General features: G+C 35.2%; 1 protein-coding gene across 14 annotated transcripts in view; it reads left to right on the forward strand.

Annotated features, from left to right (window-relative positions):
- The window catches only part of CLASP2 (cytoplasmic linker associated protein 2), a 155,602-nt gene that overhangs the window by 81,692 nt on the left and 51,810 nt on the right, over nucleotides 1–22,100 (forward strand). For 11 of the 14 annotated variants that reach the window (XM_057704441.1, XM_057704442.1, XM_057704446.1 and 8 more), the window contains 4 exons: nucleotides 906–961; nucleotides 2,009–2,182; nucleotides 15,609–15,710; nucleotides 21,417–21,587. In XM_057704441.1, coding sequence (XP_057560424.1) covers nucleotides 906–961; nucleotides 2,009–2,182; nucleotides 15,609–15,710; nucleotides 21,417–21,587 — 503 coding nt within the window. Of the gene's footprint in view, nucleotides 1–905; nucleotides 962–2,008; nucleotides 2,183–11,431; nucleotides 11,456–13,326; nucleotides 13,345–15,608; nucleotides 15,711–21,416; nucleotides 21,588–22,100 lie in introns of all 14 variants that reach the window. The other 3 variants (XM_057704453.1, XM_057704454.1, XM_057704456.1) reach the window with 1 other exon arrangement.

Consider the following 22,100-nt stretch of genomic DNA (forward strand, 5'->3'; position numbering starts at 1 on the left):
ATGGAAGATCCCACGTGCTGCAACTAAGACCCAGTGCAGTGAAAAATAAATAAATATTAAATATATATATATACCCTGACATTAACCTCTCCCCCTTACCTTTAAAATTTGTAGACAGGGAATTCCCTGGTGGTCCAGTGGTTAGGACTCTGTGTTCTCACTGCGGAGGGCCTGGGTTCAGTCCCTAGTCGGGGAACTAAAAATCCCACAAGCAGATAGATAGATAGATAGATATAATTTCCAGATCCTCTTGTATACTTAGATATTTATGGGCTGCAGAGTACCATAGTAATTAAATAATCAAAAAAGATGTTAAAGGAGGCAGTGGATTCTTTGAGATGATTCTAGCTGTTTTGCTTTCTGATCGTACATGTTATCCTCAGCAGCAGTCCTTAGCTTTGTTTCTGTTGCCCCACGTAGTAATAATAGCACTGCTGTAGATGGTGTTATACCTGCAGGGTAACTGTACGAGTTGCCATAGGCCACAACCATTATGACTTAGGTGAGAGAGGCTTTGGTTATACTGAATTCCCTGTGTACTAGTAATAATACTACCTCGCTCTTCTTCTGTGTAAAATATCTCAGAATACCAGTCTTAGAGAGTGCTCTTTTTGAGTTCTCTGTGGTAATGTGTACTGAGGACCAGAGTCAACAACAGCAGCCTGGTCCCTGTTTCTGTAGAGCTTACAGTCTTTATTCAATGGTTGTTATTTCATTTTTGCTTCACAGCTAACTTAGATACCATTGATACATGACAACAACTATTCTAAAGTGATTTGTAAAAGGAAAATTGAAATCAGAAGTACTTCTCGACTCTTCAGAAAGCTCAATGTTATTTCATTAATAGTGTCAGAGGAGTGATAAATTATGTCTTCTTACTAAAAGTGTTTCTTTTTACCTTACAGTCGTCCTTTTTCTTCTAAATGGTCTACAGCAAACCCATCAGCTGTTGCTGGAAGAGGTAAATTGGCTTTTTAAGTAAGAGTCAGAGCATATTTTACTGAATAAAGTAAAAGTGACTTTATAAATAGTGTGAAAGTTACTATGTAAAAAGGTATTCTCACTCTGGGTCACATCAAGAGTTTAAAAGTTTAAAACATTTATAAAATTATACTTTAAAGGTTTTAAAAGCACATTAGAACAGTTTAAAAGCTAAGCAGTTAAAAGCAGTAGCTTTTAAACTGTTTTAATATGACCTACAGTGAGAAAATCATTTTACATAGTAAATACCACACATATACACTTTACCTGTGTTTCTATGCCATATACATATACTACATATAATATATACAGTGTAGTGTATATAAATATATACATACAATATACATATACTGTGTAGTATATTGTATGTAAGTATACACATATAGTATAATCTGAAGTTCCAGGAAGCCTGCTTACCCTTACTTGTGATATGCTCTGTTTTCTATTGTGTTTCATGTCTTTAAAATGCTGTCATGACCCACTCAGTTGATTTCACAGCCTATTAATGAGTCATAACTCCTTAAAACTGAAAAACTAAAGACCAGAAATTTAATGACTTAATTTGCATTGCCTGAGAGTGGCAGAACCTGCATTATTTTCTGAATTATCCTATTCCCAGACTAGTTCAACTTGCATTATTCTTACAGTTAAAAATAGCCCGCCACCATCTATTATCTTGTACAGTGCTTCATTTTCATGAATCAGTCATAAACATAATCTTTTCATCTATAAAACAGTCCTGTGAATTTTACAAAGTATAGTTATTTTTCCCATTTTATGGAAGGGAAAATGAGGCAGAGAAATACTGAGAAAATTGTCCAAGAAGCTTTAGTTGTGACAACATTGAAACTGAGGCATTCTGATTTTAAAATACTATAACATACTTTCTAATATCTATTTGGCCACTATTTCCTTTTTGACCATTTGTCATCATGGATTACCTCATGGAGGTTTCAAGTTTATATCATTTTTTTGCCGTTTGCAGTGATTGAAATAACATAGGTTACCTCTGCTTTGTTTTTCATAGTATCAGCAGGCAGCAGCAAAGTCAGTTCCCTTCCAGGAAGCCTACAGCGTTCACGAAGTGACATTGATGTGAATGCGGCTGCTGGTGCCAAGGCACACCATGCTGCTGGGCAGTCTGTGCGAAGCGGGAGGTTAGGAGCAGGTGCCCTCAACCCAGGTTCCTATGCATCACTAGGTAAGACCGCTAACTGTGGGAAATTGTACAACACTTTCTTCCTGCTCTCAGGGAACCAGTGAACCATCATCAATTTCAGTGATTCATGATGGTGATATCTTTATCATGTCTATTTCATTCTTGCTAGTTAAGGATAGTCCATATATTTTATATGATTCCATCCTTGGAGTGTAGTTCTGAGGTATCTAAAATATTTTGTTTCTACTTTTCCCTCTGTTGCCTATAGAATTTTTTCAAAGTTCTGCACTACTGCCACACCCACCTGCTGGTTACCAAGGGAGTTTGGTCTTGTACCCAGCTTCTCCATTCTCTTTCTCCTACTTCTTTTCCCTTACCAAGAAGTCAAAGCCTTTTGGAAGTAAGAGAAAACTGCAAAGCTTAATCGTAATCAGAGCTTAAACATACATTCCCAAAGCTATTCAGAATTTGTTTTTTATGTCCATCAACCTTAAAAGTTTGAGGTTGGTTATCCATATTATTTATCTGTGTTTTGTGCTTCATTTTTCTTGCTTTTGGGTAGTGCTCATGAAGCACTAGGCAAGCACATCCTTGGAACACAAAAGGAAGTGCAGAGATTCTAGGTATGAAGGTAGTACATGATAAAAGTGGCACAGCTGTATTGAATGAGGAAAGCATAAATTACTCAGTAAATGGTGTTTAGACACATGGCTTACAATTTGGTACAAAATTAAGTTAGAACCGTGTTTCATACCATATACAAATTTATTCCAAACGACTAAAAGTTTGAACAAAAAGATAAAGCACGTTGATGAAAACAAAGTAGTTGAATATCCATCTAATCTCAGATTGGAGAAGAAATTTCTAAGTATAAAAGCCAAAAAACCATGAGGTTTGAAAAGTCCCTTAGATTGAAATCTTAAGTGTGAAGATATAAAATAAAGTGGTTGAAAACTAAAAGGGAAAAAGGTTTTGTCACATACTACAAAAAAGCTAAAATGTCAACAAGTTTTTTAAGTCTGATGAGCTTATTTTTATAGAAAAGAACTTTACATATATCAAGAAAAGCATATTTCAGAATTGCCCCCAAAACACCAGAACAGATGTTGGGCCTCAGTTGTAATCAAACAAATGCAAATTGAAAGACCTGTAAATATAACAAGAAAATTAAGGCTAGTGCTTACTATTCATAAAGAATGTGATTAAAATGCTGATGTGAAGTAATCATGGAATACTTCATCTGAGTGGCATTTTAATAATACCCATGAAGCTTTTCTAAATGTTCAGAGTTTTGAACTAGTAATTCAATGTTTATAGATAATTATGCCAACAAATATTCATTATGTTTTTAATAATAGATATGTTAGATTCAACGATGTATAACAGAGGGAATGATTAAGTTATGATATATCCTTATATGTACTATGCAGCCATTAACAAGTCATGTTTTTAGCAAAGATCAAATGATATGCCTACCAAACAATGTGTGATACTTTCATTATTTTGTATAAAATTATATACATAGATGAAGGACTGAACAAAGATGGAGTTTTTTGTTTATTTTTTGTGAGATTCATCTGTGTTGTTGTATGTAGCTGAAGTTCATTTATTTATATTTCTATGAACAATATTCTATTATGTGAATATATCACAATTTAGTTTTCTGTTCTACTGTTGGTGGGCATCTTGGTTGTTTCCTGGTTTTTGGTTATTACGAATAATACTTATGAACATTCTTATATATAGGACTGGAAAAGATGTTGACAGAGATATCAACAGTGGGTTGATTAGTGCTTTTAATTTTCATAAAGCTTTTCTGTGTTAGAAACATTACCTTGCTAGGAATGCACTGTTATTTCAGTATATGAAAACCAAACAATATAATATACTATATAGTAGAATAAAGGACAAAAATCACATGATCACCTCAATAGACGCAGAAAAGGCATTTGACAGATTCCATGATACCTTTCATGATAAAAATACTCAACAAGCTAGGATAGAAGAGAATTTTCTGAACCTGATTAAAAAAAATCTGTGAAAAATCCACAGCTAGCGTATATGTTATGATGAAAACTGGATGCTTCCCCCAAAACCAGGAACAAGATAAGGATGTCCTTTCTTGCCTTTCCTAACAGCATTATTATGGAGGTTCTAGCCAGGTCAGTTAGGCCAGAAAAAGAAATAAACGGTATCCATATTGGAAAAGAACTAAAACCGTTTGCAGAAAACATGGTCTTATATATAGAAAATCCTAAGAAATTCACAAAAAACCTATTAGAGCTTATTAATGGTTAAGCAGAGTTACAGAAGATAAGCTCAGTATACAAAAATCAATTGCATTTCTAAATGCTCACAATGAACAATCTGAAAGTAAAGTAAGAAAGCAATTCCAATTACAGTAGCCTCAAAAGGAATAATATATTATACATAAGAATTGATATAACAAAAGAAGTGTGAGACTTCTCCAGGAAAAATCACTCTTGTGTTTTTTTTCTCCTTTACTCCTACACTCATAATATTGCTGACACCAGATGTGTGGGATTTTTGCACCGAGCAATTCTCAGACAACAGCTTGGTGTCCTAAAATTCAATTCAATTGTGACGCTAACCATAGTTAACACAGACCTCACAGGTTACGGGCTCAGTCTGTTATGACCCCCTGCCCCAATTCATCCCCACTTCAGACATCAGTTGCAAGTCCAGGTTGTTCCCTGTGCTTCTGACCACCTGACTCTAAGTCAAAGGTTCCCTTGTCCCCGTCCTTGAGTACAATTGATTTGCTAGAGTGACAGATCTTGGGAAAACAGTCTACTTACTAGATTACTGGTTTATTGCAAAGGGTATTAAAGGGTATAAATGAACAGCCAGATGAAGAGATACGGGGGAGAGGTCTGGAAAAGTCTCAAGCTAAAGAGCTTATTTCCCTGCGAAGTTGCAGTGTGCCACCCTCCCAGCATATGGGTGTGTTCACCAACCCAAAAACTCTCTGAATCTTGTGCTTTCAGCATTTTTATGGAGGCTTCATTGCATAGTCATGATCTATCATTAACTCAATCTCCAGCCCCACACCCCTTCCCAGAGGATGGAGGATGGGGCTGAAAATGCCAAGCTTCTGATCATGGTTTCGTCTTTCTGGTGACCATCCCCCATCCTGAGGCTATCCAGGAGTCTACCAGGAAATGCCTCATTAGACACTCCTATCACCCAGGTAATTCCAAGGGATTTAAGAGCTCTGTCAGGTACCAGGATCAACAAGCAAATATTAGAAAAAAGGTTCTCCAAGTGCTCTTAACCACTTAAGAAATTACAAGGGTCTTAGGAGCTCTGTACCAGGAGTTGGAGGCGTATATATGTTTTATTTCACACTTGTACACTGAAAACTGCAATACATTGTTAGAAGAATTTAAAGAAGATCTAAAAAAGTGGAAAGACACCCAGGTTCTTTAAAGACTTAATATTGCTAAGATGGGAAATTGACCTACAGATTCAGTGCAATCCCTATCAAAAGTCCAGCTGCCTTTTTATAGAAATCGACAGACTGCTCCGAAAATCCATGACAATGCAAAGGATCCAGAGTAGATGAAACGATCTTGAAAAAGAAGACTGAGCTTGGTGTACTCACACTTCCCAATTTCAAAACTTACTTCACAGCTGCAGTAATCAAGTCTGTGTGGTACTGGCATTAAGATAGACATATACACCAGTGTAACAGAATTTGAGAGTCCAGAAATAAACCCATATATCTATGGTCAGTTGATTTTCAACAGGGGTGCCAAGACCATGCATTAGGCAAGAATTCTTTTCAGCAGATGTTGCTGGAACTACTGGATAGCCACATGCCAAGGGATGAATTTGGACTCCTACCTCATATCATATACAAAAAGTTAACTCAAAATGGGTTAAAAACCCAAATGTAAGAACTAAAACTATAAAATGCCTAGAAGAAAACAAACGTGTAAATCTTCGTGTCCTTGAATGATGCAGTGTTTTCTTAGCTATTACACCAAACACAAGAAACCAAAGAAAAGCTAGATGAATTGGTCTTCATCAAAATTAAAACCATTGTGCTTTAGAGGGCACCATCAAGCAAGTGAAAAGACAACACACAAAATGAGAGAAAACATTTGCAAATCACATATCTGTTTAGGGACTTATATCTCATGTATGTAAAGAACTCAAAACTCAGTAACAAAAAGACGGTTCTATTTAAAAATAGGCAAAGGATTTGAATCCATATTTCTCGAAAGAATATGCAAATTGCCAATGAATGTGCATGAAAAAGATGCTCAACATTATTAGACATTAGGGAAGTACAAATCAAAAGCACAGTGAGATACCTCTTCACACCTGCTAGGCTATTACTGAACGAATGGACAGTAACAAATGCTGGGGAGGATGTGGAGAGATTGAAGCCCTCATACGCTGCTCATGGAATGTAAGTGGAGCCACTGTGGGAACAGTTGGGCAGTTTCTCAAAAAGTGAAACAGAGTTACCATGTGACCCAACAGTTCCACTCCTAGCTGTATACCCAAGACATGTGAAACACGTGTTCTCATTAAAATATGTTCATGAATGAATGTTCATAGCAACATTATTTATAACAGCCAAAGAGTGGAAACAACCCAAGTGTCCCATCAGCTGCTGAATGGTTAAGCAGGTATGTGCCTACAATGAAACGGAATATTACTCAGCCATAAAAAAGGAGCACATTACATAAAAATGAAATACTAATGCAAGCTCTAAGATGGGTGGAACTCAAAAGCATTATAAAGTTAGACACAAACCACCACATGTTGTATAATTCCATTTACGTGAAATGCCTAGACTAGGTGAATCCACAGAAACAGAAAGTAATAAATTAGTTGTTGCCAGGAGTTGGGAGTCAGGAAAATAGGGAGTGACATCAGTGGGTATAAGATTTCTTTTGGGGGTGATGAAAATGTTCTGGAATTAGATATTTATGACAGTTGTTCAATCTTGTGAATATACTATAAACACTGAATTGTATACTATAAAAGAGTAAATTTTATGGTATATGAATTATATACTAACTTTTTTAAGTGGGGAGAAATGGAAAACAAATAAGAATAAAACATCCTGAGTCTCAAAAATAAAACATTATATTCAGTATCTATTATTTTTTAGTACCAGAAAAAAATACTGAATTTGAAATGTTTTAACGTGAACTGGAAAACCATTTGCAGCCATATACATGTTTTTAACTTTTTGGATGCGCCACGCAGCTTGTGGGATCTTATTTCGCCGACCAGGGCTTGAACCTGGTCCCTCAGCAGTGAAAGCTCAGAGTCCTAACCACTGAACCACCAGAGAATTCCCAGCAGCAATTTTTTTTTCCATAAGAAAGTCATAATAATGCCATGAGATTGCATAATTTGGTTCTTTTGGTTCTTTAAGGTTTGAATGGCATGTTTGCTTCTTTACAGAAGGGAAAGGTGTCCTTCTGTCCTCTTTTTCTTCATCTGGCCCAGGTTCACACTCAGGAACAATGAGATACTTGCCTGTGGCTCTTTCCAGGCTTGCAGAATAATTTTTCTCATTCTTTCTCATTCTGTCTTTTTTTCTTTTTCTTCATTCCCTCCCTCCTTCCCTCTCTCCTTCCTTCATCTTTCTAAATTCACCCCCCCCCCAACTTTCTTATATAGGTGTGACTTGTGTATTCTTTGTTTTCTTCTACTTTGAGCCTTGTTTATTACGGGTATATCTATACTGAAAGAGTCTCTCAGTCTATTGGTAGGTTGCTAAAGGATGAGCAGCTAAAAGCCTGTTTACTTTTATGCATTTTGAGTTTGAAATCCCTGAGACATCAAACTGAAAGTGTTCTGGAGGCATAGTAGTATATGAGAAAGAATTACATACAGTGGCAGAGAACTCAGGAGAGAAATCTTTGCTTGCGATTAGATTTGGAAGTCGTTAGAGAATTGTTCTTACTGTAATCTTTCAATATTAAACTCAATACATTACTTAAAGCAGTTGCCACTGGGTTTTTCCTCCACTAAAGTACTGAATCCTTTGGCAGCAGGGATATGATGAGTGTTTTGAGGTTTACCCTTTAAAACTTTATCCTGAAGAGGAAGCTTGGTATGATGGGAGACAGGAATTTCTATTAAGGAAATCTTGATATATCTGTGCATATTTATGAGTATTTGTTCTCAACAACTAGGTTTGTGAGATTGCTTAAATGAAAAAGAAAATGGTTTCAGTGGAGTCGTGTGGACAGAAGTCAGATTTCAGTTGATTGAGGAGGAAGTTGGAAGGAGAATCTGTATAAATTATTTCTTTGCTTAGCGGTCAAGAAGAGATGAAAGAGCACGGTAGGAGTTATCTGTGGTTAATGAACTTTTCGTTTTTTAAAATTGGTAGAGTTACGTATGTTTGTATGCTAAAATGGTAGAGTCGGTAGAAAAGGAAAAGTTACAAATGCAAGAATGAGAGGAAATTGTTATGACCAAAGTTCTTATGAGAGACATAAGGAATAGCATGTATAGAGCAGAGCTGGGGAGTTAGCATCGGATGTGGAAGGATCATCAGTTTCACTGAGGTAGAAGGGAAAGAAATGAAGAAGGAGGTAGATTCAGATCTATTTGGGGCAGATGGGCATTAAGAGCCATGTCATCGGGAGGTTGTTGTGTTTTCATGTTTGAGGAGTCAGAGTCAGGATACTGTGCTAATTAAAAGCAGGGTGTCTGAGAGTTGGCTTGAGGTTTGGAATAGCAGTTGAGGGGGCACAAGAGGAAGGGCACCCTTCTGGGCTTCCTGCAACCACCCACACACTTAGAGACTCTCTAGAAGAACTCATAGGACTGTTAGCTGTACTCATGGCTGAGGTTTATTTTAGCAGAAGGACACACAGCAGGATCTGCAAGGGCAAGACTCATCGGGTAGTCTGGAGGAGTCCAGGCACAGGCTTTCAGAGCTATCCCTCCCAGAGGCGAAAATGATGGGCTGCACAGAACATACTCCTTCCTCCAGCACTGACTGTAGAACATATGCATAGCGTTTCTGCCAGAGAAGCTTGCTTAAGACTCAGAGTCCAGGGTGAGGGTAAAAGGGAAGTAGTTATGCTGGCACTTTGGCATACAAGCAGCCACAATTACCAGAATCCCATACTCCCAGAAAGATAGCAGGTATTCCCCATATACCACATTGTCTGCAAAAACAATTCAGGCAAGTTGGTATAACAGGAGTATAATACCCCTTCCCCAGCACTCATAAACACACGAAACAACCTCATCGTTGATGTAATCAAGATCCAAAACTAAATTCCCAAAGGCCAGCTAAGGGCCAGCCCCATAACTAGGCTCTTCTTAAGAGTATCAAGCCTGGTATGTTAATACTTTTCTGCATAGTCACCGAAGGCCAAACCTGATCGTTGCCCCAGTTTCTAGTAGTGCCAGTATGCATGACCTTGTGGTTTTGTAATTTTCTTTATTGAGGCACCTCAAAGTAGTGGGGTAGAAAAATTGAGTTGTTAGATTTATCCATATTTTAGGTCTTACAGGGACTGGAAGTATTGGATTAGCCAAAAGGTTCGTTTGGTTTTTTCCATAAGATGGCTCTAGTAGCACTTAGTTGTCCTTAACTTCATTCAAAACAATTTTGTTAGATTGTATATGACAGCTGTCATATCAGTGTGTGTTTAAAAATAGACTTATCAAAATTGGTAAATTTTTGTGTAGCCATTTTAATATTGAAGTGGAAGAAAAAAAGCAACATTTTTGGCATATTATGCTTTATTATTTCAAGAAAGGTAAAAACACAACCTAAATGCAAAAAAAAGATTTGTGCAGTGTATGGAGAAGGGGCTGTGACTGATCAAACATGTCAAAAGTGGTTTACAGAGTTTCGTGCTGGAGGTTTCTTGCTGGACAGTGCTCCTTGGTCGGGTAGACCATTTGAAATTGATAATGATCAAATCGAGACATTAATTGAGAACAATCACCGTTATACCATGTGGGAGATAGCCGACACACTAAAAATATCCCAGTCAGGCACTGAAAATCATTTGCACCAGCTTGGTTATGTGAATCGCTTTGATGTTTATGCTCCACATAAGGTAAGCGGCAAAAAACCTTCTTGAACGTATTTCCACATGCGATTCTCTACTTAAATAATAAAAACATTCCGTTTTTGAAACAAATTGTGACGAGCGATGAAAAGTGGATGCCGTACAGTAATGTGGAACGGAAAAGGTCATGGGCAAGCGAAATGATCCACCACCAGCCACACCAAAGGCCAGTCCTCATCCAAAGAAGGTGATGATATATGATATATGGTGGGATAGGAAGAGAGTCCTCTATTATGAGCTCCCTCCAAAAAACCAAACAATTAATTCCAACAAGTGCTGCTCCCAGTTAGACAAACTGAAAGCAGCACCTAATGAAAAGCGTCCAGAATTAGTCAACAGAAAATGCATATTCTTCCATCAGGATAACACAAGACCACATGTTTCTTTGATGACCAGACAAAAACTGTTACAGCTTGGCTGGGAAGTTCTGATTCATTTGCTGTATTCACCAAACATTGCACCTTCAGATTTCCATTTATTTCGATCTTTACAAAATTCTCTTAATAGAAAAAGTTTCAATTCCCTGGAAGACTGTGAAAGGCACCTGGAACAGTTCTTTGCTCAAAAAGATAAAAAAGTTTTGGGAAGATGGAATTATGAAGTTGCCTGAAAAATGACAAAAGGTAGTGAAACAAATGGGTGAATGTGTTGTTCAATAAAATTCATGGTGAAAATGAAAAATATGTCTTTTATTTTTACTTGAAAACTGAAGGCACTTTTTGGCCAACCCTGAACTAAGAAAGGATGGGGTGAGGAAGCAGCAACACAGGAGACAGAGGATGATGATGAGACAGCTAAAGTTAGAGTGAAATTTGGGGGTGTGCTCTAGCCTATAGAGGAAAAGAGAAAGCAAGGCAAAGTGACTGTTAGATGACGAGAAACTCAGTAGACCCACGCAGGGGGTTTCCCTGATGGTGCAGGGGTCTATGGTTGGGACATGGGCTTCTCAAACTTCTCCAGGCTAGTGAAAATAAGACTTATTGTCAATTCAATTCAATTTTTTTTTTTTTTTGGTATCTTTATCTCACAAAGGAACCTCGTCTTGTTTAATCTCCTAGTATGTTTTAATTTTAAACAAGCTTCATATATATGTCTGTGCAATGAATTCTGTCTTCTTAAAAATAATGTTTTCCAGGGGTTCTAAAATCCTTTTCTGATATACTAAGTTCTCCTCTGTTCTTTGCTTGCTCTTTCATGAAAGAGGATACTTCTGACAAGATGGATGGTAAGAACTTCCTTTCCTAATTCTTCTAAAAAATTTTACGGCTCTTGGGTTCTATATAATATCTTTGTTCATTCTCTTAATTTCTGAAAATAGACTACTTATTTGGCAGCAGTCTTAATGTAAAAATGGCTGCATTATTCTCTGATTGAATTTTAGGTTAGCCATATCAATTTTCAGTTTCTCAGTTTATTCCAGTACTAGGTTACTGTTTAAGTTAAATCAATTTTCTTAACATTTTTTTTAACCTCAGCTCTTAGAATATTCTTGATTTCTTAAGTCTTCCTCTGAAATATTGGAATCAGAAGAAGGGAAAGGAATCTGATAAGTCACTTGACTCAGTTCTTTAGTTTACTATAACTCTGATACAGAGAGAGACAAATGACATATTTTACAGATTCATGTGGTTATGTATGAAAATGAAATGCAAGTCACAGGTGCTGTCTAAGAGTGAGTTTTAAATTAACATTTAATCAAAATTGAACTTACTTTGAGCTATGCCTTTTTAATTTTAGTAGTTTATCTTTAGTTACTTGATTAAATATGGTGATTTTTATCTGTATGGTATTTTTGTGTAATGTTGGACTGTGTATTACCCATACTTGCCCTTCACTTCATCAGATACCATAATGTTATCTAAGAACTTGAGCTTTTTTCTAAGAACTTGTAAGAAGATCCTGAATCTGTAAGTCACAGTATGAGATCTAGGGAAAATGGAAAACTGTATGTTTTTCTGTTAGTTATTACATGAACTCTGAAATTGGTATATCTTCCATTCTGATGAAATGGAAGATTTATTTAATCTTGGGTTGGGTACATGAGTGTTGCTTATAATTAGTCTCTGCTTCTCTGTATGTATTTCATAAATTTAAGAAATTATTAAATGAAAGAAAACCTACCAAGAGATAGTTTCTATATTTCAAACCATTCAAAATCACTTCTAACACTAAGATCCTGGATCCTTTAAAAACACATTATTCTCACATTCCAGATCAAAATTTTTTCTTTTCTGGGTCAGAAACATCAGCCTATTTGAGGAATCACCTGTGTTATGTGATATGTTACTCTCACTGATGTTTAATCCTGTGTTTTGGGGAAAAAAAAAAAATCTGTTTACACACATACAGAGAAACATCTGTTATTGCCCTATTGTAGTGAGTTTTGATTTTTTTTTTTTTTTGGCCATGCTGTGCAGCTTGTGGGGTCTTAGTTCCCCAACCAGGGATTGAACCCCGGGCCCTCGGCAGTGAAAGTGTGGAGTCCTAACCACTGGACTGCCAGGAAATTCCATTTACTTGATCATTTTTGCTAGTTTTTATTGATATCTTAGGGAGTACAAAAATTTTTGAATAAATAGCTAATGGATTGATAGGTCTTTGTAATACTTTGGTGAAAATACTGGATTAATGAGGCCTAGATCATGGATTTGATTCCCATGTTTGTCAATTAGTTTTCTAGTTCTTTTATGGACTACTTTTGAAAATCCACAGAAAGAATTCTTACATTGGAAGGATCTATAAAAATCTTCGTTTTGGAGAGAGCAATGAAAGTTGCATCTTTTTTGAGTAATTAATTTCTCTAATTTTTTCACCATTTAAAACATTAAGTATGAAATATAGCAAATGTTTGTTATAGAATTTTGCAATTTTCAATTGTCTAGTTATAACCTTTTTTGTGCTGTGAGTCATTAGATTACCTCAAATTTTGTTTTATCTCAAAATGAATCTATTAAAAGCTAATTTAAAGCTATCAAACTAGAAGATATTTTTTTCTTTTTGCCTTTTTGTTTTTCCCTTGGGGGGGAGGTGCGAGGAAGTTCTTAACAGCATTGGCAGACTTTGTTGAAATGTTATTGTTTTATTTCTCTTATTTAGGAACAGCATCTGAAGATGGTAAGAATTATACATTTTGTTAGTAACACGAATACCTCTACATTAATATTTTCATTGGTAGGAATTCAATATTAAAAACTAAAATAGGCTAATTTTTTCTCTGCAAATCTAATTTGCGAGCTGTGGTAGCTTCTACATTTCATGTTTGATTGTGTTAGTTATACATGTGGATATTTTTTTTTAATTCTTCATCCTGGAGTTTTGCTTTGTATCTTGGATCATCTCATGCTGGAAAAACATAATTGCTTAACATATTTAATAATATCTAGTATGAAGTTACGTAGTTTCATTTTTTTCCCTGTAGTGACATTAATGCTTTTCTTTTGTGTTTTTTGTTTTTTAATTTATGCCAATTCATTTATACTTTGAGAGTGCACTCACCATTGCTTTATCTTTGGAGTTTAAATATCATCAGCATTTAAATGCATTTATTTTGTCAGCTTTTAAATGTATCTTTGATTTTGAATCAGTGACTGGGGGTTTGCATATGATTTGAATTTGGGATTACAAAAACCTTGCTAGGTATAATACTTTATTTTACTGAGCCAGTTTACCTTTTAAAAAATTATTCATTGCTTTTGAATTTGTAGAAAGGAAAAAATTATCCTGCCCTGAAGGCTGTCTTATTAAGCCTCTGATATGAAACACATTTTTTTTCTCTAAATTTTACATAGATGACATTTTCTTAAGATACATAGCTAAGTAGATTTAACATTTTGGAGGTCTCATATTTACTCTGATATATTTGAAATATTTTCATATTTTAAGTTTTAAATTAGAGTACTCTGTAAAAATGGTTTCTGGCACTGTGGCATTGTAATTTAGAATGGTAGTATCAAAATATTTAATTTATCCTAATTTCTTTGTTATATTGGATAAATTCTGCATTTCAAAAATAATAATTTTCTTTCTATTTTACTTCTTAGTCAGGAGAACATTGTGTCCTATTCTAAACAGACTCTGTACAAGGGTGAATGAAAGTCCTGAGTTATGGGCTTTTTAGGGGCCTCAAAGAAAGTTGAAAGAATGCTAGGATCTACCAACTCTACTTCTCATTTTGCTTCATTTTATTCCTAGTTCCTAATTATTCTCTTATCTTCCCTCACTCATTTCTTTTCTTTTTTTTTTAAGAACTTTTACTGAGATACAGTTAACAGACAATAAACTGCCTATATTTAGAGTGTACAATTTGGTATCCCTATCTCCCAATTACTCATTTCTTAATTTTGTAATTTTTCCTTACTCTTTAGTGTATGTTTGCCTAGTTAATATTGCCATATCAGGCTTGCCTTTATATTGTGATAGCCCTATAAGTTGTGCTTTTTAACTAAAAAGTATTTTGAGCCCTTCTTGATGGTCATGTTTGGTATTGGTTCTGATTTGATAGTGATTGAGACTGTTGCTTGAAAATACCGAAGTACCTGCCAGTAATATATTTTTGTTTTTTCTAATGACAATTTGCTTAAGCACTTTGGCAGGCATTATCTCCTTTGGTTCAAGAGCTCTAGAAACATCTTGTAGCTTAGTTTCATGGAGGGGGATGAGGCAGTAGTAGAGAAGAAAGGAACGCAACTTGAAGGTAGTGAAGGAAATGTGTGTAGAAAAGTGCCAACTCTTTGAGGATTGATATTTCCTTAAATAATTTTATAAATGAAATTGGTTGGTTGGTTGGGCGAAGAGAATGGTAAACATGTCCATATACATCGTAGTAATCTTATGTTTAGCACAGGATATAAAAAAATTAGATATTTTACCTAGTACTGTATCTTCTTGCAAATCCCTTTGGAAGTACATTTTCAGTCAAAAAGATTGTTTGGGTTGTTTCCAACATTAGGCTTGTATTTTAAACTATAGGCTAGATTTGAGAATAAATTAAATTTCATGAAAACTGAAATTTTAAAATTGGAACTACCAATTAAGAATAAGTGTATGCCTGTGGTAATTATCTTAATTATAATTGTATTTTACTGCACTAATAATATCAAACTGAGAATGGAGATCTTTGAGTTTGACTTTATTCTTACCCTTAAAGGAAAGTTAGCTTATGGTGCAACACATAAAAAGCAGTATGTGTTTTTAAAATTTTAAGAACTATAATCTGTAAGTGAATGTTACATTATTACAGAATTTAACAGTTATTACAGAATTTAACAATTATTACAGAAAAGTACACCTAATTAGAAATTATAGTGAGATTTTTTCCTCATTACTAAATATTATTATCGAAAAGTGTCTTTAATTATGTAAATAATTTTATTCCTTAGGCCGTGTGAGAGCAAAGCTTTCAGCACCACTTGCTGGTATGGGAAACGCCAAGACAGATTCCAGAGGAAGAAGTCGAACAAAAATGGTGTCTCAGTCACAGCGTACGTATTGCCTATTAGTTCTCCTGTCTTTCTGGTATGTTAGGATAAGTGTGTTCCTTGTATGTTGCTGTATTAGGAGATTGACCACTGGAAAAAGACAACTAATTTCAAAAAAGACAAGCCACATACTGAGTTCTTGTTCTGTACTTTAGGTTCATCATCACCTGACAAAAACGAAGGTATTTTTTTTTTTCAATGTTTTGGGTCAGTTGTTGTGCATGTTTTGGAATTTTTGGAGTGGGTGTTGTCTTGTCTTTGGTGTGTTATTAGGGCTGCATCATTGATATCTGCCACTTAGAAAGAAAAATTTCATCTGCTATACAGACTTTTGCATGGAGATATTTTAAATAGCACAAATCGTTCAGCATTAAGGTTTTCACAGTCTAAATGTAGAAAATTGTGCTTTTTAGAGGAAAAATAATTGCCATATATTAGCATCAAATCTGGTTGCATCTAGCTAATGTTATTCAAGGACAGATGTGTGGTATCTTTGTACTCTCCCTAAAATCTGTTAAAATACAGTTAGCATTTTTGGCAGGTATATATTGACTCATAAAGAGAAAACAAATTGAAATGACCAGTTTTGTTATATTCCTTGTTAAATTTAAGATTTATATTTCTGCAATTTTATTGGGAAGCTGAGTTTCTCATAAGCACAGTTATTAAAAAGCACAATTTTGAATCCTAGGTAAAATGAATGATCCATTCCTATATGTTCCAGAATAGTAATATATACACTTATGACATAATTAATTTAAGAGTTCTCATTCCTCCTTTATCAAGAGATTTTCCTTAGCACATACTTCTTAAAGCAGGAATTTTTTCTAGGGAGGTGATTCTAAGGTTCTTCTATATACTTGGCCATTTTGGAAAGAAATAGATGTAGCTATCTTGCACCGTTGTTTAGGTGACTTATCCAGGATATAGAAGCCCAATTTGTCTTTTTTTTTAAACTTGATTCTTGAATCATGGAATCAGGGAAAGGAGCTGGGCTTAGAGAGGGCCAGGGCAGTGATTAGACCAGTCTGGCCTAGCAGATTCTCCTCTTTCCAGAGTCAAAAAGTGTAGACAGAGTAATGATGGGAGCACTCAACAAGAGTCCTAAAATAAGCAGAAATGCTCAGTAAAATTGGTTTGCAAATTGAAGATTATTTATGAATAGGAAAAAATGGCAAATGCTGTCTAGGTAAGGGCTCTTCTCCCAACCAGATTAGGAATAGATCATATCACATACTTCCCTGTTCTTGTGTATTTTTAGAGTGACTGTTTGAAGTAACTTAATCTTTAGCAGTATAGCATAGCAGTTAGAGCCTTGCTACTCCACATATGGTGCCCAGACCAGCATCAGCATCACCTGGGAAATGCACCTCTCGTGCCACCACAGACCTGCTGGATTCATTCTTTAACACGATCATCAAGTGATTTGTGTTACAGTCAAGTCTGAGAAGTATTGATTTAGATCATGGAATCTGGAGCTATACTGCCCAGATTTGATCATGGCTTTTCCAGGTTATTTAAAGTTGCTGTATTTCTGTATACTTCTACTGTAACCAGTAAAATGAAAAACTTAATCTCACAGGATTGTGTGAGAATTAAATTAGTATATTTGCCTGAGCACAAAGTATGTGCTATATATTTTAGCTGATAAAATTGATCTCCTTGTTTTTCTTAACCTAAATAATATCAACTGAACTTTATACTCCTATTGTGCACTTCTCTGTACCTTGTAATTCTTATAGCCTTCAGGAAACAAAAATAATGCTGAAGTTAGGAAATTTAAAGCATAAAGAAAACTAAAGTTAGCAACCAGAAACTGTCTATATCCAGTATCTTAAGAATAAAACTTAATTTTATATGAGATATTTTACTGAGTTCTCTTTTAAAGTAATACTAAGACTGAACTCATGGTAGAGATTCAAAGTGCTTTGTGTATGGTTTTTTAATATATTACTTAAGGAACTCCCTTTTAAGTGTATTAAAACTACCGGTCACTTCAAGAGAATATAGAATAATTTTTTTACATTTGGTTTTTCACTTTGAAACCCAATCCACAATACTTCAAATCCTCTCCTAGAGTGTGAGAACATAATGATAGATTTTTAGACCTGGTAGTATTCTAAGATTAGAAGACTTTTCCACTATAAAATCACTTAGGTTTTAAATCATATGGGTGAGGTTTTTGTTTATTTGCCTGCTTATTTATTTGAATGACTGTTTTTTTCATTTCAAATTCTTTTGTAAAAAGATATTGTCGCCTTGTATAATTTAATGCAAGTTTCTTTACACATATTTGCACAGAAATATTTCTGTGCTCTCCATCTTCACTTTGTTGTGAGGTAGTTCATTAGGGTTTGCATGGTCCTTCCATATGTTTATATCACCATTTAGGAAAAAAAAATCTCTTGGGTCAAAGCAGGTATGTTCTGATGGCTAACCAAAAAATAAAAGCAGACCCAATAGAGAGACTTCCAGACTTAAATGTTTACGTAAAGATTGTGTCTTTTGTTGTTGGCAGTGACTGATTATGTACAAATGATTGTACAGCCTGTCAGAAAGATTGTCTCCCCACCCCACCCCGCTACCGTTTGGTTTTTTCCCCTGTGTGTCTTAAGAAAGATAAAATCTGTAGCTTTTTCATGTAATTTTTCTTCAGCTAGAAGATGTTGTAATTCTTCTGTACCTGTAGTCTTAAATTAAATGTTTAAATAATAAAAATTTAAACATTTATTTATTTAGATTTTAGGCTGTTAGAAAAAAAGCTGAAGAATTTACATTTACTTTTGCACCTTCATTTCATCTGCTTTGTACATGAGTGTCTGATTTCAGTTTATCAGCTGTAAAAACTACTAAATGTTCTGCTTTTGTTACAGACATCAGTGGTTTGGGGATTTTTTCTTTTTTAAGTTTGCTTTTTTTGCTTTAGGGTTTTTTATTTTCTAAGAACTGACTAAAGCTTTCTTATTTGCATCTGCCATTCATTTTAAATCTGCTTCTTCCCTCTTCATGGATTATAATCCTTACCCAAATTCTGCCTTTGCACTTGTTCAGGATCACAATCTGCTAATACCATTGGTGGTAAGAATATATAGACTTTATATGTGCATCTCTCGTCTAATCACCTGTTGTCATTATCAGGAATGGGTTCTATTCAGCAGAAATTCTTAACACTTAATATTCTATCACTTTGTAGCCATTATTGGGGTAAAAACTGCCAATTGTGATTTTTCTTTGACCTGTCCTTATTTATCACCAAAACACTGGGTTTTTTAAACTATCCATGTTGATGCCACAGGTGTAAACATTCAAAAACAAGGGAGCTTTGGTAATGCTTTGAAAACATCTCATAAAAAGTATAAAATGGTCATTTGAAAACTTCAGGCAGCACAAGAGAAATTAGGTATCTAATTTCAAATTTTGCAAATTAGAGTATTTTCTAGTAGCATGCTATTCCCTAGGTGCATCATACTCTTTTCCATCAACTATGTGGTTTTCCTAGAAGAAATAATTAGCGTTGGTAGTTCTTTTGCTGGGGAAAGAGCCTTGATATTTTCTTCTAAGTATAAATAATTCCAAAATTGGTTGTAGGCACTGGAATTACCACGCTGTTGGTGGGGGCTGGGAGGGCTATTGGAAAAGAGTGGGTAATGATTAACACTGCCAGTTTTATTTCCCAGGAGAGGATGCGAATGAATTTAAATATATAGAGAGTGAGCTTGCAGAGTTTTGATAAATTCAATAAATCTAGAACAGGTAGAGTGGTACTCTGCTTCTATACTACGTTTCCTCTCTGCTGAATAGATCCACATTTCAAGGAATTCTCCAGTCTCCTACCAACACTGTCAACCCCCTAAACTTATATTAGTTTTTAACAGAATGACGTGTTGTATGTGTTCAGTTCATAATTTATACTTTTTATATTGTTGCAAGTGTTCCCATAAAATATTCCATCAGCTTATCTTGCATTGTGAGTTTGTGGCATGTTGGGTGTTTGGGTGTTTTGGTGTGTATGTTTAGTTTAGACGCTGCATGGAGAAAATAGGTGCCTTGTGAGTATCTCTAAGGTTATAACTGAAAGAAATTTGATTTAAAGATTCTTCACCTGAAATATCATGAAACAATTCAAATAAGCCATCATTTTAAAGTACACTTGTGTAATTTCCCTGCAACAATTTAGAATTCCTTCTACACAGATAATAAATTGTTACTGTCCTCATAAACATTGCTTTGTTTTACAGTATTGCTATAACCAATGGAAGATGTTTAATTTTGTGTGCTGATAAAGTTTAGGAATTAAGCATGAGTTTAAATTGTATTCAGGAAGACCATGCCAAGAAAACAGTAGCAAGGGTCACAGATCAGCAGTCCATGTACCACATCCAGCCTGCCTCTATTCATGTATTATTTTGGTCTGCGCAACATGATAAAAATAAGGAAAGGTCAAATTTTTCATCTTTTTTTAAAAAAATCCCAAAATGTAGCCAGTATTACCTCAAGACAGAGCTGGCTGAAATAAAACATCACCACTCCCTGCCTTACACTCAGCACTCCTCCCTCATTGAGGTTCCCTGCTTGTCCCCATTGGCTTTGAGTCTTTAATCTTTGCTCTGTGAAAGTGAAGCGTGATTGGGTAAGATTATACCAGGTGAGCAGTGACTGTGGAGAAGTACCCAACAAAGAGGAAATGTTGCTTTCATGAAGTTTTATTTAAGTGCGAGTTTAATTTTTATAACGCTACCATCCAGAATCCAGAGTTAAATTATGCCTTGGATTTAGCTAGTTCGTTTTCCTTTTCAATGCAGACATAAAATGTTTTGATTGACAAGGAGCTTATCCCCTTAAAAACTAACGCATGCAATTCTAGTTTAAAAGCATGTTTCTTAACTTTTTTTTTAACTCTTGCCCCAGTCTCTGAGATATTGTCCAGCTCCCTCTCTCTATCCCTGACCACATATCCTTTGTCTTCCAAGACTGAAAATCATTAGTTTAGAAAGGGTCTGCCTTCTTCGACATTTATTTGCCCATTAGTCTTGTTCTACTCTTAGTGTACATCTACATGCCACAGTGGCCACCCAAGACTCCTTTGGTATTTAAAGGCAAAGAGCAAAATGCAAGTTTCTTTTTCAGCTGACCCAACTTTGTAAACATTTAAAATTTAAATCTTGTAAAAATTTAAAAGTATACATAGTAGCAAGATAGATAACCTTGTTTGTTATGCCCATTGAGAGGCATCTTAGCGGGCAAACTGTTTTAACAGGAAGCAAATTTTCATTACCGTATTCTTGACAAAAATAAACAGTAGTAATAGAATTATTAATTTTTTCCTTTTAAATGTATAGCTTTAATATATAGCTTCTTAACATATAGCTTTAGCTACATGAAATGTATTGTTAGAGAAGTTATTTCTTTAGAAATCTTTTCTACTATTTATGTTCTAAAAATCATAATACTGTTGTCCTTATTACACATAGCATCTTATGCCCTCCAAGCAGGAAATGTATTTACATGATTTACCATTCAATCCTGGTATATGTAGTATAACTTTTTATTCCAGGTTTTGAGTATATGTAAATCTTCCTCAGTCTACTTCCTTTGAACTTAGAACTTGCCATTCTATCACAGTTTTTTCAGATGTACTTCTTTGTTATCCTTTCAGCAAGTTCTCTTGCAGTTCACATCTTAACATTTGTCTGTGTGTTTGGTGTTCAGCTGGCAGCCGGTCTGGGTCTCCGGGAAGAGTTCTGACCACAACAGCCCTCTCCACTGTGAACTCTGGTGTTCAAAGAGTCCTGGTCAATTCAGCCTCAGCACAGAAGAGAAGCAAGATACCACGAAGCCAGGGCTGTAGCAGAGAAGCTAGTCCATCTAGGCTCTCAGTGGGTAAGATTTTTGTGCAAAACTTGGGATCTTGTATTTCTTTAGTACTCCAGGCATTGAAGACTTCGATTTAGGCACTTCGAAGTTACAGGAAGACAACTTAAAATTCAAGGAGAATTGAAATATAGGTTAAAAATGGAATTAGATATCTTATCTTGAAAGTGTAATTCATTATATTTTAAATCTTTTTAGTTGCAGCTTTTTTATTTTAGTAAAATATCATTTTACTCTTCTAATCACATACAAACTAGAAGACTGTATATAAGAATTTTAACTGTATTCCTGGTAATGCTTCATCAAGAAAAATTTCTTCTCAACCTTAGAAAAACTTAAGTTATTTATTAGTTTTTAAGAAAGAAAAGAATAGGGACTTCCCTAGAGGTCCAGTGGTTAAGACTCTGCACTTCCACTGCAGTGGGCATGGTTTGATCCCTGGTCAGGGAACTGAGATCCCGCATGCCGCATGGAGTGACCAAAAAAAGAAAGAAAGAAAAGAATAAAACCAAATATCAAAAA

This window comes from Hippopotamus amphibius, chromosome 13 (assembly GCF_030028045.1).
Source record: "Hippopotamus amphibius kiboko isolate mHipAmp2 chromosome 13, mHipAmp2.hap2, whole genome shotgun sequence".
NCBI classification, from domain to species: domain Eukaryota; kingdom Metazoa; phylum Chordata; class Mammalia; order Artiodactyla; family Hippopotamidae; genus Hippopotamus; species Hippopotamus amphibius.